Below are 21,901 nucleotides of genomic sequence, written 5' to 3' on the forward strand. Positions count from 1 at the left end.
TGAGCTGTTGAATAAGATAAATAACTGTACGTAAACAATTCCAAACACCTCTTGTGTTATGCTCGCACTAGTAGCAGTGAAAACATTGTGTTTTAAATGTGCGTAAAACGGTTTGAAATTATTTCGGAATATTATATATATATATATATATATATATAATAGACGCAGCTTTTGTTTTGTAAGTGTTAGCGTCAAAGCTAATCATATCACTCGGTGTATTAACGCAGTTAATATCTTTTTTTTCCAGACTGAGCAGCCGTCCCTTTTAATGTTTATAGTGTGGCTTAGTGTCAGTTTACTTCATGCATCTGGGAACTAACAAAAGTTGTTGTGATTGAAAATTTGAATTGCTTTTTAATTCCTTTACTTTAGACTTAGTTGGGAGCATTTTCCACCACATACTTAGAGGCCAGCAAAATATGTTAGTGAGTTTCTCCTTTCTATGTGAATTTAAATCAAAACTCAGTCAGTTCCTATTATTGTAAAAGCAAAATAATTAAAAAAAAATGGTATGGTATGAACACCGTCATTTCCTGAACATGTCAAAGAGGGTTTTGTAGCAATGAGACGACGTGCGGCGGAGGCATTTTGGGGTATGTGTGTGTATGTGATGATTTGGGGCGTGGGGAGGGTTGGACCAGCCAGCGCTGAATGCTAAATATAGCCGACAGCACCGCAGCCTGGAACCAATAAAAGAAGCCTTAATAAATCCGATTTTGGGGTGAAAAGCATGTGAAGCCGAAGCCAGCTTTGAGATTTGCAAGAATTTTCCGACACATTTCCAAATGGATTTGCCCATCGTCTCCCGTCATTTTTGATTATTACAAAACGGCTGGAAGCTGTAACGAGCGTGTGATGATGCACATTTGAAGAAAAAACATTTTTCCCCTTTTGAGAAGAGCAGCGGTCAGGCCCATGGGGGAGGCACGCAAATGGAGCGGGTTCGGATGTTTACGCGCTCTAACTTCTTAGCATCTTGTTTTCATGAGACTGGAAATAATTGCGACAATATGTCTCAAGGGGTTTAAAAACAAAAAATTACCGTAATTCCCGGCCTACACAGCACACCTGGTTATAACCCTCACCCAGAACATTTGTGAAGGAAATACCGTTTGGTATATACATAAGCCGCAAGTGCCCACATTGAAACACTCTTTCTGCCCTCAGTCTCCTCTTGGATAACCTTTTTGAATCCGAGAGAGCTTCAACCTCCTCCAGTGGCATATTTTTCTTAGCGTCTGGTTTCAGCTTGGAGCTGTTGTACTATTTTGAGAGAGAAAAACTTAAAGCCGTGTTTACTGGAATTTAAAAGATTTTCCACACAAACAGAAGGAGGTCACACATTGTGTTAACATGGCTGCAGAAGTGATGAAGTAATGCTGGGTGTGCTAAATGATGCAAGCGGAGTGGAAACAAAGAGAAGGAGGCGAGCGCTTGCGATGTCATGAAAGCTTTTCGGACACGTCTGTCAGTGTTGGGTTTGTCATTTTTTTATTTAATGAGCAGATTCATAAATTATCATCTGTAAAAGATTTTTTCTCAGTAGTTACAAAGAAGATAGTTACATTTAGTGACTGGTATTGGGGGGAAAAAAGTTGTTGACAAGGAGGTCTTTTTTTCTTCCTCTCTCCACAATTGGTCAATGAAGGTATCCAACACCCAAATGCTATCAGTTCCTCCCGATAGGAAGATATTCCAGAGCGCATGCCAGTGAAATGCTTCCCATCATCGTTTTCAGTAGTCAGTAAAATCTTTAAAAAAAAAAACAACAAAACAAAAAAACAACGCAAAAACAAAACAATAGTACAGCGCTACGACAAAGTGGCATCTTCTTGGCTCCGTTTTCCATTCTTGTCCCATTTCAAGGAGAAGTTACAGGGCAGCGGGAGAGGTTCCTGTGTGGTTTCTGGTCTTGCCCTCGCCCCCCGCGTCCCCTGTCCGGTCCAACTGCACCAGTGTTCCACTACAATCATGTGCCCGCGACTAGGATACCTGCTGCTGGATGTCCTGCAGGAACTCACAGTAGGAGGAGCCCGACTCGCAGCGATCCTCCACCAGGTGCCGGAAGAAGGTCGCTTTGGCCGAGGCGTCGTCCCTAAAGCGGAAAGAAAGTCACCTCTTAATAGCGGGCCGTTCAGAGAACTGGGTCAGGTTCCAACTTCGGCATTTTCTGAAATTTCACACCCTTGGGCGGACTATTTTCCTCATTTAAATAAATGTTCACATTTTCCCCAATTCCACGATCACTGCAGACAAGACGTTCAACAAAATAGTCCCACTTCATTCCCCTTCCGCATTCGAAATGCTCAGCTCATTCAGAATTTCTTGAAAACATATTTGAAAAATTCCCACATGACTTCCAATTCTACATTTTAAACCCCCCCCCCCCCCAGTCTATCCATGTGGGCCCGTACCATATGGTCCGTGGGATTTTGGGGACCACTCTTCTAAATGTAATGTAATATATTGTTCACATCCATTCCAATCCAGATTGGATCGAGATGGCATATTTAATAGCAAAATGAAATTTTAATGTGATTTGCTATTGGTTGCTGTTGTTAATGCAGGTTTTTATTGCAGTTCCTTTGCATTCAGAGGAAATGATGGGACTTGTCAAAGGGTACGTTTGACAAAAAGGCTTTAGATCCGCATGGTATTTGTTTATCGGTCCAAGTGTTAGACAAGAGTGGTGGCTCGGGAAAGCGAGGCGGGCAGTCCAAACAATGGACTCCCTGAGGAAGCAGTCGCCCACGTCATAGAGGAGAACTTCCGCTCGAGAAATCGCTGCGACTGAGACAAAAAAACTGACGACAATGTGTCAGGCCACTTTCCATTAAGAAGGGAAGTTATGTTATGTTGTCCAAACTGAAAAGTAGTCCAGGTCCAACTGCACAGGCCTTCTGCAGCCAATCTTCTGTAGCTGTGATGTGTTAACTGTACATAAATAGCGTAAATTGTGTTGCTTGCTATCTTGGCTTCCTCTTTCCTGTGTGAAGTTTGCATGTTCTCGCCGTGCCTGCGAGGATTTTCTCCGTTTACTCTGGCTTCTTCCCAAGTTCTCAAAAAATGCTTGATATGAATTGCAGACTAAATCAGACCTCATCACAATCAAGGTCCGGTGGCCAGATCCGGTTAGCCGCTTAACCTCCTGTGGCTCGTTAACGCGTATAAAGCGTGTTTACATTATGTTGCATCGGTGCAAGAAAATGTGTACCAACATTTCTTTTGCAGGTTTTCCTTATTCCCAAGAAAATACTGTAAAAAAACTGTTGCATGTGACAAAAAGGAGTTGAGCTACTGTAATTTCCGGACTGTCAAACTGTCAACCCTGCGGTTTATGCGGTGATTCATTTAATTTGTGCATTTTTTTTCTCATGGCCGCAAGGGGGCACTCAAGGGAAAAGGTGCTAGCGTTAGTGCCGCGCTAGCGCGTTACTGCTGCATCTCAGTGATTTAGGTACATTTTTTTTTTAACCAGCCCTGTTAGTGGTGTCCTACTGTGTTGCTACTGTTTAGCTTCCATGGCTGTTTTTTTTTTTTTTTTTAACCAGCCCAGTTCGTGCTACCGTGTTGTTGCTACGTTAAGATTAAGCTAAGGTATTAAAACTTTGAAAACGCTTTCTGTGTACCGTCTTTCTTTGTAAATATCTCGTGTTTAAATGTGTGTTTTAGTGTGGGCACATGTGGCTTTTACACAGGTGTGTGTACCAAATGGTATTTCCTTTACAAATGTACTGGTTGAGTCTTATAATCAGGTGCGCTCTGTAGTCCGGAAATTACAGTACATAAACCACACCTGTCTATAAGCCGTATGTGCCCACTTTGAAACGTGAGATATTTACAAAGACGGCACAAACAGTTTTCAAAGTTTTAATAATATGCCTTAGCTTTTCTTTCCAAACAGTGCCTGAGACGCCTTAGTAAAACAGCAGCAATACGGTAGTAACACAGCACTAACAGGTCTGGGTAAATAACATACCGGTAAAAGTCACTGAGGCACGGCAGTAACACAGCAGCAACACTGTTCAGGCCAGGTGCTTTTATTCCCTCTGAAAGTTTTTTACGTCTTTTTCCATTGCTCCATTTCTTCCCGCTGCCTCTCACCATTGATTCATTTATGCCAAGTTTACGTGCAGCAGCTCTATTTCCTTCTTTATCGGCCAGCTCGATTGCTTTTAACTTGAAAGCTGCGTCATATGCATTTCGTCTTGCATTTTCCTTGATGAGGGTCTGTTCATCCTAATTTTATTGACGCACAAAGCGCGAAGTTACATTAAAACTTGCGTATTCCTCGAGACATATATTCCACCCGTCTCACTTTTACCTTTTCTGCCCCTGGCGGCCGTAAGAAAAAAAGGCATAAATTAGCCGCATCATTACAAAAGCCGCAGGGTTGACAGCGTGTGAAAAAAGTCGCGGCTAATAGGCCGGAAATTACAGTATGTAGAAAACGCTTTTTCCTTTCAAAATGTACTGGGTGAGGCTTATAGTACAGAAATTACGACGGGGACCCTAATGAGGACAAGTCCTAAAAAGAAAATGGATAAAATGTGTTTGGAAAATGCATAAAAGTGGCAAGCGTGACAGCGTGTTTTAGCTCTCACTTGATGACGTGCAAGATGCAGCTGAAGGCTCTGTTGTCCTGCAACCAGTCTAGGAACGCTCGCACCCTCTCCGACAGCAGCGTCTGCAGCTCGGGAATGCAACCCTGCCAGAAACAGCATCACCACAAACGGCAATAAAAAAAACAAAACAACAAAAACATGCTTTTCCTGACTACAATTGGGATTCAGCCACACAATGTGGCGCACAAAAAAAAAAAAAAAAGCAGTTTGGAATGTTTGGCACGTGGGTGGTTCTGGGAGGCGTCAGCCCGCCTTGTGAAAAAGGGAGGTAAACACGCTGACGGCTGCTGTCTGGAACATTCTAGAGGTGAAAAAGCAGCAACAGCAGGTCTGATTTGCTGCACATGCTCTTTTTTCCCCTCCCACAAACACGGAGCACCTTCCAGTGAAACTCGCATACGCTGAACCCACGGCGACTCGTTTAATGTCGTGCGTAAAAACGTCTCCTAACTGACCATGTTGGGGGGAATTGAAGCGTAGTTGGGGTAGTCCAAAAGGTCTCGGATGAACGTCTCGTTGCAGCATTTGCCAATCCACAGGTAAAATACCTGGACAAAAAAGAGAGAGAGACAGAAAAAAAGTCAATCGCTAAAAGAATGAAGCAAAAACCAGAACACATCAGCAGGGGTGGGAGCGTCGGGAGGAACAAAAGTGGCGCTTCCTTGTAGAATGATCACTTTTTGCAGTCACATAAAGGAAGAAGTCTGGGATACGTCTTCAGACAAAGTGACAACCAATTCCGCTGGGCCTATATAAAGGATATCTAATTTAAATGAATCCATAATTTATGTTTATATATGGAGATGGAATGTTGTTGAACTACAGACAGGAGAAAGTTGCAATGTGTAATTCATTAATGCAGACACATGCGCACACGAACAGGTCGCACTACAAATGAAATTGCGCACGCTGGGCATTTAATCAAATTTCAATTTTGGACTCTCGCACAAAAACGTCAAGGGAAAAAAAAAAAAAAAGTAATGTGCAGTAGGTGCTGTAGCAAGTGGGTGACATTCCCCAAAGTGCCATCGGTGCCGGATCAGGGACACTGATGCAATCCCTCTACAACAAGGCAAATGCTTTATAGTCCATAAAATCCAATAGATTGGGGCGATCGTGCTAATATTTTTAGTGGTTGAAGTGGACTTGGTGCCGACTGATTGCAGTTTTGTCACATTAAGCTTTTTTATATAGGGAACTATCAAAAAAACCCTCCAAAACATTTTAATATTTTCAGAGGTTGAAGTGGATGTCCACGTACATTTTGTTGACAATGGACTGCGGTTTTGTGACACTAAGCCACGTTACACTTGTTTTCTCTAGTGAGCATGCAGAGGAGTCTCCAAAAGGTCTCCAGCACGACTCCTCGGAGACCCAACCAGACTACTGTAGAGCCCGTGAGCCGTCACAGAGATGTTTCTGCAATCAGCGGCGACTCGAGTGGTAAAATCTCATTTTTCCTCTAAACTTTGAGGCCTATAAAAATCGTCAGTTGGCTTCTATTTCTCTCTGTGTGAATTGTGCTTCTGTTTAAAGTCCCTTGTAGCATGTGTCCTGTTAATGGTTAGCTTTTAAGTTACTGTTGGGGCATCTTTAGACGAAACAAACATCATTACATCAGCACCACTTATCGTCTAGTGCAGCAGTCGGCAACCCGCGGCTCCGGAGCCTCATGCGGCTCTTTCATCCTTATAATGCGGCTCTGATTGGCTTGGGAAAATAAATTACAAAAAAATTTTTTTTGTATTTAATTGAAGTGCGTTTTATTTGTGTTAGTTTTTATATTATTTTAGTTCTAAATTTGAAGATTGTGATCTTGAAATATTAAAATATTAATTAAATTATTTGATATTATTTTTTCGTCGCTCAAAATAGACGTCACACTGCGGAAGCGGGTATATCCGCTGAAACGCCGTCTATTTTGAGCGACTTTCAAGCCCGGCAAAGCCAATGGAGAAACATGCTGCGGTAAAGTAGTAGAAGTTTTTTTTTTTCTTCATTTTAGATGTGCGGCTCCCAGTGTTTTCTTTTCCGTGGAAACCGGGTTCAAATGGCTCTTTCGGTGTCAAAGGTTGCCGACCGCTGGTCTAGTGGATGCACGTGGAAATGTAATTTGTAGTTTGTTTTGTTTTATTTTGAAAAGACAACATTGACCAAAATACATCCGAAAACCAACTCATAAAGAATGCTGGAGTTTTTGAAAGCAACTCAAATAATAAACACGCTATAAAGTATTGTAATATCACTGATCAGAGGTTACACGACTGATGACATAACATCCAGGCTAATCCATCAATCCTTCAGCAGAAAGCAGAGAAATGTAATGTAAAGCAGAACAAAGTCAAAAATGACCACAGTCCGAAGTCTTTGAACAAATCACAGCGAAATTGTAAGTTTAACTTTGAAATGGAAACGTACGCTGCCGCAGTCCATGAGGAAAGCTCCATCTCGGCTCAGCCTCTCCGCAGTCAAGTGGAGGAGTGGAGGCTGCGGGACAAGCCTGTCGTTGAGGTGGAGCGCCCCCTGCAGGCCAAACATAGCAAATGCAATAAGCTTCCTGAAGGGCAATAGTCCATCCATGCATTTTCTGTGGCGCTTAACCTCACAAGAGCCTAGCTCAGCTATCGTCGGGCAGTTGACGGGGTACACCCAAAACTGGTTGCGAGACAACATTGGCACTCAAAATCACGGCAGGGGGGAATTTAGTCTCCAATTAAGTTTGAGTTCCCGGAGAAAACCCACACAGGCACGGGAAGAACATGCAAACTCAACACAGGCGGAGCCAGGATTTGAACCCTGGTCCTCACAACATCGATGCCAACTCTCTATCCAGTTGCACCGCCAGGGGCAATTAGAAGTGCTTTATTATTATTATTAGAATTTTTTTTTTTTTGTCTTACTCACCTGGTCAGACATGTTGTCCAAGCGATACAAGTCAGGGTGAACCATCCGCATGAGCTGCTGGAGCGGCTGCGTCTTGAACTCGCACATGGCAAAGACGCGCTCGTCCAGGCGTGTGCTCGTTCCTGTACGGAACGCTTTCTGAGAAGCAAAATCCACAGAGCAGCGTCAATCAAAGCGCTAAAATAAAACATAAAAAAAAAAAAAAAAAAAAACCCGTGCTATTGTAGGGCTGTTGTAGCCGAGTCGCGATATAAGAAGAACTCTGCAAAGGTACCAATTCATTCATTGTCTGGAAGTCCACATATATCCACATCATAAATTGTCAAAAACAATACAGCAGGACAGTTATCGCAGTGTAGTTGTTGTATTGCAATTGAATAAAAGTAATTCTGTATTCTGTTCAACTGCACAAGCCTATAATCATATTTGCTAATCAGTTATGGCTTCAACGTTAGTTCTTTTAATGTATTTAATGCATTAAGCTTGTAATGGCGGACCCAGTTGCAATCCGAATCAAAGTATATAACATTTCATTTACCATCATGAAAAATATATATCCTGTGGAATAATTAGCCCCTTAAAACAGATCCAAATACAACCGATATATAAAATGGACCAGTGGGACTGAAAAATGTGTCCAAAAATATTTCCATTTGTGATTTAAAATGGCGATTGGCGCTGTCTGTTAATTCCACAATTGGTCGCTGTTGTTTAGTGGTGCTGTGGCAAAATGCAAGCAGAAAATGGGACTGATGCATTTCCGGGTTACAGATATATGTGGCAGCCATGTGATGATGGTTATACTGTTGCTGGTGTTTACTGTAGGGAGAGAGGGAGAGGGAGAGAGGGAGAGAGAGAGAGAGAGAGAGAGAGAGAGAGAGAGATATGATTGTGACGCAAAAATCAAAACTCTCTGGCGTATAGAGCATGTTAGTTTTGGTCCAGTAACTTTTTTGTTGTTGTTGGTGGTGGTGAATCCATTGGCCGTTGGCAACAGATTTGGAACTAGGAAGCACACTAATTCCGCGCAGCTCATGAAACGGACTCTGCTACGATGAGTACTGTGTGTCAACAATGTCAAAACAACCAAGCACACCGGTGTGGTAAGTTTGGATCAAATGTGAAACTTTCAACCATGTTCAAGCTTTTAAAAAAATATTTATCTCCAAAAACTTTGTACTGTACTGGGTGTTTTAGGCCACGGAAAAAACATACAAAACTGTTTTGTACTGTAGAGTAATATATAGTCTTAAAAAATCCATCAAAGTCACAGACAATCAACCATATCTGACGATACTCGGGCCCTTTATGTCCTTCTATCACGGTTCCCATGTACAGTGTTTATTTCATTTAATTCATTTGTGAAAATTTGTACTGCCCAGCGGCTGAAGCTTCTTAGTGACCTGACATTTCGCCGAATTCCCATTTGAATAAAAGGCAGCCACACCTGTTTAAGCAGAGAGAGGATGTAAAGTGGTAGAAGCCGCATGCCCGCTGGCACCACGAGGCCGGAATGCTGCAGGTTGGACACGTTGCTCTTGTAGGCGCTCACAAAGTCCACCGCTGCGTTCATCAGAGCGTCCCGGGCATCCGGCAGGCTGGACGATACGGAGCGGTCAATCGCTTTGACAAAAACACAAATGAAGTATTAACATAAAAAAAAAAACACAAGATCACCAAATGCCTCCAGAAGCCGAAAGGGAAATAGCAGCAACTCACCCATGTTGGCCAGCAGGCATGTAATGGCCTGGACGTCGGCACCGGCGTACACGTCGCTCAGCTGGTTGACTACAGGCAGACAAAGCGTGTGGACGCGGATACGACGCTTCCCTGCAATAGTAAACAGGGAGCCGCCATTGGAATCTGTCATTTGACAAACAACATCAGCTACCCATTTTTCTCAGTGCTGATCCTTATTAGGATTGCGTGTGAACTGGAGCCCAACCCAGCTGACTTTGGGCAAGAAAGATCTTTGTGTGCCCACAATAAAAGCTGGGAAACATTGCCAAAAAGTAATTTAAGTGCACATCCACACAGCTTTTGAATCGAAGACGGTGAAACTCGGCATGCCATGTTGATTATCGAGGGGAGGAATGTCAACAGCTGGCAATATTGGGGACTCCGCTTTCAAAACAGCTGGCAACGAATGACCTTACCTTTACTTGAAGTGTAGAGCAGAGCTGCTTGGAAGCAGGCCAGAGAAGAATCGACGAGCGAGTCGTCGATCGACAGCTGGACGGCGAAAGCAGAGTCCGGGTTTACGTTAGCGAGGGACAGCAGGTCGGTGGAGCGCACAAAGAAGTTGCCGTGGAACGTGTGGATGGATAAACCTGAGGACAAAAAAAAAGAAAAAAAAAATGGCGGTCAGGAATCTTGAGCGGGACAGCAGACTATTTTTAAGAGGGATACCTTTAGTGCAACGTATTCTCATGACTGCCTCGAAGCCCATCTTTCTGCTGAGGTAGCGTTCAAGATCCTTCTGGAACTTCTCCAACTGGGCTGGGTTGTGGATGTGATGAAAGGAGGGATAGTAGAAGATGTTGCCTGCAGAGTACTTGGCTATACATGCTGGACGGTAAAAAGGGAGAGACGGCAAAAGTCAGCACGCGTCCTCGTCACGTTGGGAGCCACAACTGAATGTTGAGACCCGTACCCAGCGAGGCAAGGTCAGCGTACTGGGAACTGAGCAGAAAAAGATCAACACCGATCTGTTGTCCTGAGCAATCCAGTGCAAATTTCTTATAGAAGTCTGTGGCGGGGCCAAGATGCTGCACTCCCTGCAAACATGTTTTGGAGTAGACAGTAGAACAGCATCCTATTCAATCTTGGATGAGCTGTGGTACATCTGTACAGTGAAAAATGTCATAAACATGGCATGGACTAGAGGTGGGAGGGTACAAGTAAATCTCAGTATGGTCTGGACCTTGATTTTTGGGCCACGGTTCAGTAGATTTTCGGTACATGCTTTCTGTACAAAGTGAACCCCCCCCCCCCCACCACCACCACCCCCACTCAAAATTCTCTCTATATTTAGCTCAACAGCAAAATGCATTTTTTTCATGTGTGTACTAAATCGACTTATTTCATTTCTCATTAATCATTTATTACCGTTAGCGTCTCAACAACTTTTTGGAATGGTAAACTGTGACCCATTTCTTTACCATTTTTATCAATGTGGCAATTCAGTAGTATAAAATAAGTAAAATGAATTAAAACATTGAAGAAAAAACACCCAACTCTGCGGGCATGACCAATATTCTTCATGTACCGTATTTTCCGCACTATAAGGTGCACCTTCAATGAATGCTCTATTTTAAGACTTTTTTCATATATAAAGCGCACCGGATTATGAGGCGCATAAAATAGACGTTACAGTCGAGGCTGGGGTTACGTTATGCATCCATTAGATGGAGTTGCACTAAAGGCTCAATATCGATCCACATATAAGGCGCACCGTCGGCTTTTGAGAAAATTAAAGGCTTTTTAGGTGCGCTTTATAGTGCGGAAAATACGGTACTCTGGCTTCCTTGCCCATAAATCAGAATATGAGTACACGTTTGTTTGTATCTATGTGCCCTGTGATAATTGGCAACCAGTCCAGCGTGTACCCCACCAGCTCTGACGCAGCCCTAAAGACTGCATGCAATATATAAAATGAGTGAATGTATTTTTTTTCTTCCTCGCTTAACCTTGGCACTGGCACGCTGGCTGGGGTCCTCCCTGGACTGCAGTAAACCGGCGCCAAGCGTGGGCAACTGCGTCTGGAACACGCTGACGCGCCCGCCGGTGGGCGACATGAGCTTGAAGGCGGCCTGCAGGGCGGGGCCCAGCGCGCTCTGCGTTTCCCTGCTCTCGCTGAACATGGCGGGGAGGGAGGTCAGCAGGTCTTTGATCAACTGGACGAGAGGGCAGGACAGGAGAGACGCAACAATATAAGACACCCTCAAATGCTACGGAAGATTTGAATACGTTGGAAAGTCTACCTCTTTGCTCTCCTTCCAGTTCACCATTAGACTGTCATGCGATGGTATGAAAACATCTGCAGTAAAAACAAAAAAGTTACACATTAAGGAGTACTTTCGTAAAGGGGAAACTGACTGCCAAGTTGCTTCAATCTCTGGACTACTTGATCACAAAGGAAATGTGAAATTACACAAGTCAATAATTCTCAACTTTGTGCACTGTGATGTCACAATTGGAATCTTTTAAATAACACTCAGACACCAACTTTCCTCACCCATGACTTGGAGGTAGCATTGGGCAAAGCTTCGTCGTCTTCAGGCCACGGGCGGAATACACTGACTGAAAAACTACATCCAAGCCAAATGGTACACAGAGCTCCAATACATTCTCAAGAATACACAAAAGTGTTAACTTCGGATTAGCAGGACAAACTCGGCGAAGTTGTCGTCATGGGTGTTGTTTGAGGAGTATGTATTTCGCAATGGGCTTGCTGCATGCGCCACACGCACAACTGACAACGGTACCAGTGCTGGTGCTAAAGAAGTGAAAATGTCTTTTTCTGGGGACTTCCATATGCTTCAACTTGCTTTTTCTAGACTCAAGGCCCAAGTGGGAGGCATCCTGCTGCTTCCTCTAAACAAGCTAATTTCCAAGGCTTAAAGTAGGAGTTGAAAAGCGACCAATATTTGTTGATCGTTGTCCTTAAAACAGTTCTCATGTCATAAATAATAATGAAATGCTGATTATGAAAACCCCAAAGTCCAGTACCATCGATATCAGTCACCACCAACATCTGTGGCTGGGAGAGTCCCTCCTGGAGGTTGTAGAAGTGGATGTTGCTGTCAAACGTGAGGAATCCCACCTTGGTGCGCGAGTCTCCAGGTAACCTGAGGAAGCACAGACCTCTTTGCCATCCTTTTTTTTTTTTTTTAAGCAGAACACCGCACAACTTTTTCTTGACAACTCTGATACTCACTTATCCAGGTTGTCCAGGAGAGACTCGCAGAAATATTTCAGGTACCCGCTTTCGACGGCGTTGTGGGAAACATCCAGCATGAAGAGGTACACCGCCGGTTGAGGGGGCCGCAGCTGTCGACGCAAGTTTATGGTGAGCATTAAGGTGAATTTTGCGGAGAAAATTGGCAAGGACAATCTTTCAGGACATCCAGTGACACAGTTTTAAAAATTACATCCCTCTGATTGCACAGACAACTATTAGAAGTTTTGTCTTGATTAGTGAAAGTGCTCTTTATTTCATACATTTTACAATTATCTTAATGATATTTTTTCCTCACAAATACATTTAAGTACATTTTAATATTGTACATTTGCTATTTATATGAGTTTTTTAATTCAATTCACTGTAAATAAGAAAATAGGACATTTTCCAATATTATATTTCATAAATTCTGTATCTTAATGTATAATTAATTATATTTACCGTTACGGAATGTAATCATCTTACGTATCATGAATCTTTTTTTTTTTCTTTTTTAATGAACACCACTATATTTTCCTGAAGCGAGAAAACAGGAAAGCATTTGTTTGAGGTGTGACATTTATTTATTGCGTGTAGTACTTTGGGCCATTGGCACTTAATGGGTTTTCTATGTCTAGTAAAGCAGCAGCCACATGAGGAAATAAGAAAACTTTTTGTGTGTGTGGTTGAGAACTGCACTGCATCAATCTGAGAGCTGTTTTCTCACTTTGAGAAAATACAGGAGAAAAGAAAATATAGCATTATATATATTATATTATATTATATTATATTATGTTCATTCAACGTTCAAAATTTGTGACCCTACAATTCTGGTCAAGTTCAAGACCCCAAAAACTTTATCCTGCCCTTCTGACATTGCCTTGCCTTCATCTACAGAAATAGTAGTAATACTGTATTAATTAGTATTAATATGAGTCAGCTGGTAAAGCATTGGGCTCACAGTTCTGATGTCCCGGGTTCAATCCCGGACCCACCTGTGTGGAGTTTGCATGTTCTCCTCGTGGCTGCGTGGCTTTTCTCCGGGTGGGCACTCCGGTTTCCTCCCACATCCCAAAAACGTGCAACATTAATTGGACACTAAATTGCCCCTACGTGCCAGCCAATCGCACACGGAGACTGACAACAGTCGCACTCACAATCAGACCTTTGGGTAAATTAATGTAGCATGTTTTTGGGATGTGGGACGAAACCGGAGTACCCGGACAAAACCCACGCAGGCACGGGGAGAACACGCAAACGCCACACAGGCGGGCCCATTATTTGAACCCTGCTCGACAGAACTGTGAGGCCAGCGCTCCAAACAGTTGCTCCACCGTCCCGCCTGGTCACAATTAACTAAATGAAAACAATACTTGCACAATAGCATCTGAAAAAAAGTGAACTCATCTCGGTTGGATCACTCTCACCACAGTAGATCGTCCATTCAATGAAAAGTGGCAGCAATCTAGTGGACTAAAGCCTTCAAGGAAAGCTAAAAGTCAAAGCAAGAAAGCGGTCTTCACCATGTAATCCGAAGAGGCGATGAACTCTACAGTGGCGTTTTGGACCTCCGGCCGCTTGTGAGGTTCGCCGTATGACCGCGTGACCGGGTTGTACATGAACTCGTCTGGTACTGAAAGGCCAAAGAGTGTAACAGAAGATCAATATATGGCGAAGAGAAGCAGCGCTAAATGAAAATGAAAGTTACAACAACAGTTTCGTACCATCGTTGAGCCGATAGCAGAGGTTACACTTCCATCGTCGCTGGTCCAGGAAGGTAACAAAAGGGTTGATGTAGGTGCGACAGTAGCGACAGCGGACTATGGTGTTGGACGTGATAACTGGGAGTTGCTGCCGAGAGACATTTATTGAAATCCCCACCAACAACGTGACCAACTTGCCACCTGTTATTTGGTGCAACATTAGGTAACTCATTCAATGCCAAAGACGAGAAAAAACACCAAATAGAAGTTTTCAGGTCCTCGACATTTTTTTCATTGGGGAGAGACTGATGCTGGCTCCTCAAACTTGGAAATAATGAGAATGAGGCACAAGCATCAGTGAATAGCAGTGATGTACTGGTTTACATTTTCTTTTCTACTTTTAGTTTGCTCCCATCTACAGGGTACAGTGTACGAGAAAGAAATGGCAGTGCTTGCAGGATGAAATCAGAGAAGTTAAACAGTTTTATACACGAATAGTTAATGTATATGAATGGATTTTTCAGAGCATGTGTTGCGGTAGTTAAGGGGAGTATGTGTGTGTCAAATGTGACAAAGTACAACAGGGATCTTGTTATGTGTGACGAGGACAGCGTTCGCCATGAAAACAGCGAATGAAGACTATCAGCGTCATGACTGACGTCACAGTAGGTGAGTCTGTGTCTGCTTTAGAACTCAGACCCCACCTGTAAGTCTCTGAAGGGGTGAAGGAGGAGGCCAAGGGGCAGTCTGGCCTTGTTGAGCAGAGCCTGTGTTTGAGGGATGCTTGTCAGCGTACACCGGAATGTCCTGTTAGGGGAGAGAAAAGGGAAGTTGATTTGCATCCTATCAGTTTTTTCCTCGACAGACTTTAGGAAGCGGTCAAAACTCTTTCCATACTGAGGGCTGCAGTTGACCTTCTTCAGCTCTGAGCTCAGGTTGGGTTCAGGGGCCTGCAGGGGTCTTGGGGGGAGCAGGATCCTCTCCTGCAGCAAGTTGACAGGCCTGAGAGCTTCCACCTCAAGCTCCGGGACCCCGCTGAGCCCCCCCAGTGCCGCAGACAGCTGAGACAAGCTCGGGAAGGCCTGAACACAAACCGGATAGTGAGGACAGCAGTTATTCTGCTCTATAATTGACGTGCAGGTTAAATAATTCATTTGACTGAAGGCGGGAGCTGGACCTGTGGATACTGCTGGTAGCCTGACGGTCCAAGCGGGTCTCGAGAAGCCTGCGAGTCCATGAGAGAAGTTGGTCCTACTCCATAGGCCGGTTGCATGGCGCTGTAACCATAGCTACTCCTGGGCGATGCTTGATTGGTCGAATTTGCTGAAGGTGGCATGGAATCTACATCGGAGTTGGTTATCAATAAAATGATGAACAATCATCATACAGACAGAGTTTGTACAGTATATAAGATCGGTTGTTTTTGCAATGCTATTACGACCATACAAAATGGTGTTTACATTTTGCAATTCACATAAATAAGCATACCGTGATGATTTGGGATACGACTGATTATTTTTTAGCCTTAGCTAAGTCCAGCTGTATTAGGATTCCTACATAGTTTCGAGGCAGGACATGCCCTGCTCCGATATGACTGGCTCCAGAACACGCACTGCTGCAGTATGATTGGTTGTTGTACCCGTAGTCTGCTATACAAGGGTAAAAAGAGCATGTTTGACCCCTTACATACCTGGATAATTGCCTTCTTCCAAGGAATCATAGCTATTGGGCACCGGCGACGCACTCCCAGTGGTGGAAGATGACGTGTCATCGCCTGAAAAAGCATCACGGTGACATGTCACAAAATTAAGGGGATACGGATAAAACTAGGTATGTGAGGGGCGGTGGGTGGGGGTGGGTGGGAGTTTGGGATAAGAGCTCAGTTCTTATCCTGTCAGAACATATCAAGCTGTTAGTATTACTGTTTGGGTTGCAGATGTGTACAACATAAAAAGAATAAACGAGTGGATTATCCGCGCTGGTACACTTAAAGCACCAGGACAGCTTAACTGATTCATAGGAAAATGAACAATGGAGGTCAGTGGAAAGAGAGACAGAAGGACAGCTTCACAAGGTATACGTACAAATATTAAAATGCTAATTTGAAAGCAGACCTGCTTCCTCATCTTCTTCCTCCTCATCATCGTCCTCATCATCCTCCGAGCTAGACGACGAGGGAGCTGCGGTCGGACCGGAGGCCGAGCTCGTGCCGCTATTAGCAATGTAGCCATACTGCGTGCCCGCTGGAAACGGGAGGAGGGGAGAGAAAATGAGCAGAGGTTTTCAGCAATTCCCTTTTTGTTGTAAACATTTAACTTTAGGACATTCGTGTGGTTTAAATGTACGTTTTGGTTGAAACAATAAATCGTTGACTTGCCTGGTGAGGAAGGCACTGATGTGGGAGTTCCTGAGGGCGCTCGGTCTCCATTCACGCTGCCGCCGTAGGAGTCGTAGTTTAGAGAGGGCTGATGGTTGCAGGTTCGGTGGGCTGTCTTTGCAACTGTGATGGGAAAGCAGACAAGAGAAAAGCCATCCAACCATTTCCTGAACTGCTTATCCTCACGAGGGTCACGGGTGTACTGGCGCATATCTCGGGTAACTCTGGGTGGGAGGCGGGCTACACCCGGAAGTGGTCACCACCAAATCGCAGGGCACCATCCATCCATTTTCTACCTCTTATCGGCGGTCGGGTCATGGCGGCACTACCCATAGTCTCTCCAGTGTGTCCTGGGTCATCCCTAGGGTCTCCTCCCGGTGGGAGTGCCCAGAACACCTCACCAGGGAGGCGTCCAGGAGGCATCCGGATCAGATGCCTCAAGCACCTCGTCTGGCTCCTCACAATGCGGAGGAGTAGCGGCTCGACTCTGAGCCCCTTCCGGATGACCGAGCTTCTCACTCTATCTCTAAGGAAGAGCCCGGACATCCTCCGAGGTAAACTCATTTCACCCGCTTGTATCTGGGATCTTGTTCTTTCGGTCACGACCCACAGCTCAGGGCCCATAGAAGAGGGTTGGAACGTAGCTCGACCCGTAAATTGAGAGCTTCCCCTTCAGGTTTTTCTCCTTCTTTACCACAACAGAGTGACATAAAGTCTGCCTCACTGCAGATGCAGAGCTGTTCCGCATTGTCACTCGTGAGCAACACCCAAAGTTACAAGGTATCGCAGGGTGCTTATAGACAAAAAAAAAAAAACAAAAGACAAACTCGCACTCATTTTTTCCTTCAGTAAACTTTCTTTCCAATGTATGTTTTCAGAATCTAGGAGGAAATTGGAGAACCCGGAGAAAACTCACAGACAACATGCGAACGCCGAACAGGCGAGGCTGGGTTTGAACCCAGGACCTCAGAACTGTGAGGCACATCTTTAACCAGCACAAGCTAAAATGACAAGGACAAAAAAAAGTAGTACTGCGTTACAAAGAACTGAAAAAAAAACGTCAAATGTTAGCATCTCATTAAATTGCCCAAAGATGAAGAAAAAAGCTCAAGATAATTCTCTTAAGCACATTAATTTTTCCGGTTGTTGTATTTAAGCAGTTTAGTCTTATGATTGGTCAGACTCAATTTAATGACCAATTTATGCAGAAATTTAAGAAATTTCAAAGAAGTTTTTCCTCCCAGTACATCTGCCCTGCGACTGGCTGGCGACAAGTCCAGGGTGTACTCCTCCTCTAGCCAAAAGTCAGACACGATAAACCCCAGTTAATCTGTGAAAAGCGCTGTAGAAAATGGATCGATAGATCAGGTATATTCAGCACAATGGGTGTGTCGCAAGGTTCCATCCCGAGACCGCTGTTTTTACACAGTAAATGAAATGTAGCCATTTCCATAGCTGTGAATGTATGAAATTTCTCTTCTGGATCAAAAAACGTTTGAGTACTTTATACAGTAGGACCTTCTTAGTTGACCTATCTTGTACTAAGGTAGGTGTAACTGTTACTAACTATTCCACAACATGTGACTGAACAAATAAGAACCAAAAAAATCCGACAAGCTCATACTTGTGCTTCCTTGACCGTTGACGGCTGATGCCATCTGAGCAGAAGGGGCCACATTGTACCCGGGGTGCACTGCTGCTCCTGCTACTGCTGTTGTAGAGCCTGGCTGAAGGTTGCCGTACCGTGTCGTTCTGACCGGGGCGGCCGTCTGGTTGGAGACGAGCGTGCCGTACTGGCTCGTCCCTGGCGAAGATGGGTAGGAAACAACGGGATAGAGGGGGGACCCGAGACCACCAGGTGGTGGAGGCAACAAAGTGGGCTGCTGCTGCTGCTGCTGCTGCTCCTGGGAGTGAGCTGGGGGTGAGTGGTATGACATCTGTCCATAATAAGCTGCAGGAGTAGCGTAGGGAGGATGTTGCTGCTGGAATTGGCTGTAATGGCCGCTTGGCGGAGGCGCTGAGGAAGGAATGGCAGAAGCGTATTGGTGGGAAAGGGGCGCTGAGCTTGGGGCTGCTACGTGACAGTGATTCTGGTAGTAGTCATTTGCACGGCGGCCGCTGTTTGCGACGGGGGGTTTGCCCGATGTGCCCGTGCAGTGTGACGGGATGGTGTGGTAGTTCCGTTGCTGAGGCGGGGGCCCATAGTAACTCATGGCGGGGTACGCGGCGGTATATGTCTGAACTGGACCTGGGAAGTAAAACAGGAAAACCCTTTCAGCGTCAAATGGGGCGTTACAAATGCCTGATTTATGTATCATTACTTCTAGCATACCGGTACATATTAGAAACAACAGAAAAAATAATCATAGCAGCAGTTCTCCTGAGAGCAAAGTCACGTTTCCCAGCGTTTATTGTGTCAAGGCACATTTTTTAATCTCTTGGCACACCACCAAACTAAAATGTCAAACAGTATATACTATATTCTGAATACAAGACACTGAAAATAGAATAACACAGATTTGCACACAGGATCATTTTTGGAACAGAAAAAAAAGTCAGTTAAAAAAAAGCAGCAGTTATTGGTTATGTGTTGTAACTAAGTCATGTGAGAATCATGTTTTACTTTCCTATCCATAAATGCTTTGTCTTAGATGAAAGACATCAATGTCAACAAAAAGAACCTAATTTGTACAGATGATGCATGAGAGTTTTCAGGATGCTCGTCCTGCACCTGCTCCACATAAAAGCCGGCCTCTACGTTACACCCACATTGGGCCAATATATCAACATCTTACTTGCTAACCAAATAAAAAGTCAAAGCAAAGTCTAAATGCCTCTGCTTGGTCTTAGCTGCAAACAATCTTCATAACATAAGAAGCTCTTGGCTCAAGACCTCGGTGTGCTGCTAATACTGACATGACAGCCTTATATATTTGACTTTACGATACACTACCGGCTATAACAGCACTCAAATGAGGCAAATGAATTAGAACTTGTGAAATCAAGCCGCGCAAGGTGCGACAAAGTTAACAGCTTGCTCGCGACAGGTCTCATCTTCGCGAGGCTAATGTTAGCAGCCTGCTTTGAGTTCTTAGCATCACGGTGGAGTCTTGTATTGTCCAAAACGACAACTGATGACAAATGTCCCCCTACCCCACCCCACCCCTTGCTGATGGTGATGATGATGTAGTTTTTGCTGTAATTCTCATTTCCACAATAAGTTCATGATTTCATTCAGGCTGGAAGTCACCAACACTCAACTATCCCATTAGCATTAGCATGCTAAGTCCCCCCCCCCCCCTCCCAGAAAGCTTGCTAATCGCATTACCATTCTGTCGGGGGGCAGCGGCTCCACCGTTCGGCGTCGGGGTTTGACCGTAGCCGAAGTAGCCGTTCACGGGAGCCGACATCACTCCGCGGGTGACGCTCCCGTCCTCACAAATGCGCTGATGAGAAGTCAATATATATATAAATATATGTTTGCCTGTTTTTTTTTTTTTTGTTTTTTTTAAATCACATGAGTGTCATCCGGCGCCGAGCTTGTTTGGAGGAGAGGCCACAGATGGCAAGAGGAGACTCGGACAGCTCCGACTTGGAGCTTGGGTCAGCGGCCGAGCAGGATGTTGACGAGCTTTTCACCTTCAACCGCCGGTCCTTTCGGTGCCTTCCCTGGAAATCGGAATTTAAACATCACTCTTCGGGAAGAAGCCAACTCAAACGCCTTCTGAACTTGAAAATTCGAAAGATGGTTTTTCAAGATATCAATTCTCACCTGTTAAACGTGAGCGGGAATTATATATATCGATATTTTGTGTGGTTTTGGCAAATCAGGTAACATGCATACTACTGGAACGCTGTGTTCCCAAAGATCCGACTCTGATACAGTATTCGAACGCAACACAATACCTGTCAAAAGTAAGCGAAAAACTGCCGACTTTAACATTTTTATCAACTTAATATTCGTTAAAAAAAACTCACATATATCATACTTATGTGTTGCGTGTAATTTTCTTTTAATTTAATCCAGGTGAACGCCAGTAATTATTACAGTTACAATATTCCAACCTTATCGACACTGTGAAAATAGGCTTCATGTTATAATACGATATGGAGGACCTTTAAAAGATAAAGGATGAATACAAATGCGTGCTGGATCTTTAAAATATATGATAAAAAAATGTTCTGCTTTTTGAAAAATGTTTCTTCACAGAAGTGAAGTCTCGATCGTTGCATCACTGCCATCTTCCGCTAAGTAACGTGAATTGCAATCCAACCCCCCACCCTCACACACACACTTTTGATTTCTCATTTATATTTTTATTCTGGCTTCAATTTCAGGAGTTTGGATATGATTGGTTAATTCTGAGCACAGTTATAAGAGAGTGGGTGTGCACAGCTGTACAGTATCTTTATTTTTTCAAACGAGATGTACATGGTAATGGTACCATTAACGCTGGAAAAAGGCTTGAAATTCTCCATCTGCGTTTACTTTTTCAATATAACACAAATCTAGCATTTGAACAGGGGTGTGTAGACTTTTTATACTCTATCGGCATGCACTTTTCATGTTCTCCCCAGTGCCTGTGCTCAGGGTTCCCTCTTGAGTATTCCGATTTGCTCACACATTCCCAAAACCTTTCTCAGATTTATTGAAGACTAAATTGTGGATGGGCGGGCATGTGAGTGTAAATTGTTGTTTTTCTACAAATGTCGCGCACTTGACTGGCGACCAGTCCAGGGTGTGCCCCAAAGTCAGCTGGGATAGGCTCCTCAAATTCACACTTAGTGAATGAACAATTTAGTCTTGTAATAGAGGTGCACAATATGATTCACAGTCAAATACACCGACTGATCCTGAGTGTCAAAAACCGAGAAATGCAGAACAAGACCATTTAATGACTAACCTAATGTTTTTTTTTTCCAATCATGTTGCAGCTAAATGTTCCATTATTGACATAAAAACAACAACAACAAAAAAGCCACAAACCCCCTGCAACGCATGGCAGCTCAGGGACCCGCCGCAGGAATGCAAAGGGCATCGTGGCACTTAACGGCCCTTCTCCGCGTGGGCTCACGCATGAGCTCACCTTCCCATTCACACAGTTTAACGTGTGCGCGTGAATTATTGCCAAGCAAGTCCTATACAATGTGCTGAAATTCTTTTACACCCCGCAGTGCGCTCGCCCCCGCGCCAAGGTCGTTGTAAATGTTTAAGGCAATCAGCAGTGCAGACTGGCAGTGCATCATCTACCGCAAGGCTGCGCTGCTTGAGGCTATCGTAAATGTTTGGGAAAAAAAAAAAAATAAAATAACACTTTTACAGTGCAGGAAGAGTGAGAAAAGGGAGGCG

At 44.1% G+C, this 21,901-nt stretch overlaps 1 protein-coding gene across 1 annotated transcript; it reads right to left on the reverse strand.

Moving 5' to 3' along the window:
• Positions 1 to 1,473: 1,473 nt before the first annotated feature.
• Positions 1,474 to 20,162, reverse strand: sec24b (SEC24 homolog B, COPII coat complex component). Its single transcript, XM_061834862.1, has 24 exons — positions 19,880 to 20,162; positions 18,176 to 18,799; positions 16,552 to 16,674; positions 16,289 to 16,417; positions 15,865 to 15,948; positions 15,352 to 15,515; positions 15,072 to 15,256; positions 14,879 to 14,981; positions 14,196 to 14,322; positions 13,995 to 14,104; positions 12,469 to 12,581; positions 12,261 to 12,379; positions 11,513 to 11,568; positions 11,219 to 11,425; positions 10,183 to 10,306; positions 9,939 to 10,097; positions 9,686 to 9,859; positions 9,249 to 9,359; positions 8,977 to 9,152; positions 7,530 to 7,667; positions 7,044 to 7,148; positions 5,081 to 5,173; positions 4,605 to 4,708; positions 1,474 to 2,095 (listed from the first exon to the last, which is right to left on the reverse strand). Exons 1-24 carry the CDS (start codon positions 19,959 to 19,961, stop codon positions 1,984 to 1,986), a joined length of 3,522 nt encoding a protein of 1,173 aa, XP_061690846.1. The 5' UTR covers positions 19,962 to 20,162; the 3' UTR covers positions 1,474 to 1,983.
• Positions 20,163 to 21,901: the final 1,739 nt, after the last annotated feature.

The sequence above is a fragment of the Syngnathoides biaculeatus genome, chromosome 11, assembly GCF_019802595.1.
Source record: "Syngnathoides biaculeatus isolate LvHL_M chromosome 11, ASM1980259v1, whole genome shotgun sequence".
NCBI classification, from domain to species: domain Eukaryota; kingdom Metazoa; phylum Chordata; class Actinopteri; order Syngnathiformes; family Syngnathidae; genus Syngnathoides; species Syngnathoides biaculeatus.

Bases quoted from the DNA above. Each gene is read 5' to 3' on its own strand.
- sec24b (XM_061834862.1), bottom strand. From the start codon at position 19,961: ATGTCGGCTCCCGTGAACGGCTACTTCGGCTACGGTCAAACCCCGACG. The intron at 15,949-16,288 runs GTCTGCTTTCAA...ATGCTTTTTCAG, and splicing joins GGAAGAAGATGAGGAAGCAG to GCGATGACACGTCATCTTCC. The intron at 10,098-10,182 runs GTACGGGTCTCA...TTTACCGTCCAG, and splicing joins CGCTGACCTTGCCTCGCTGG to CATGTATAGCCAAGTACTCT.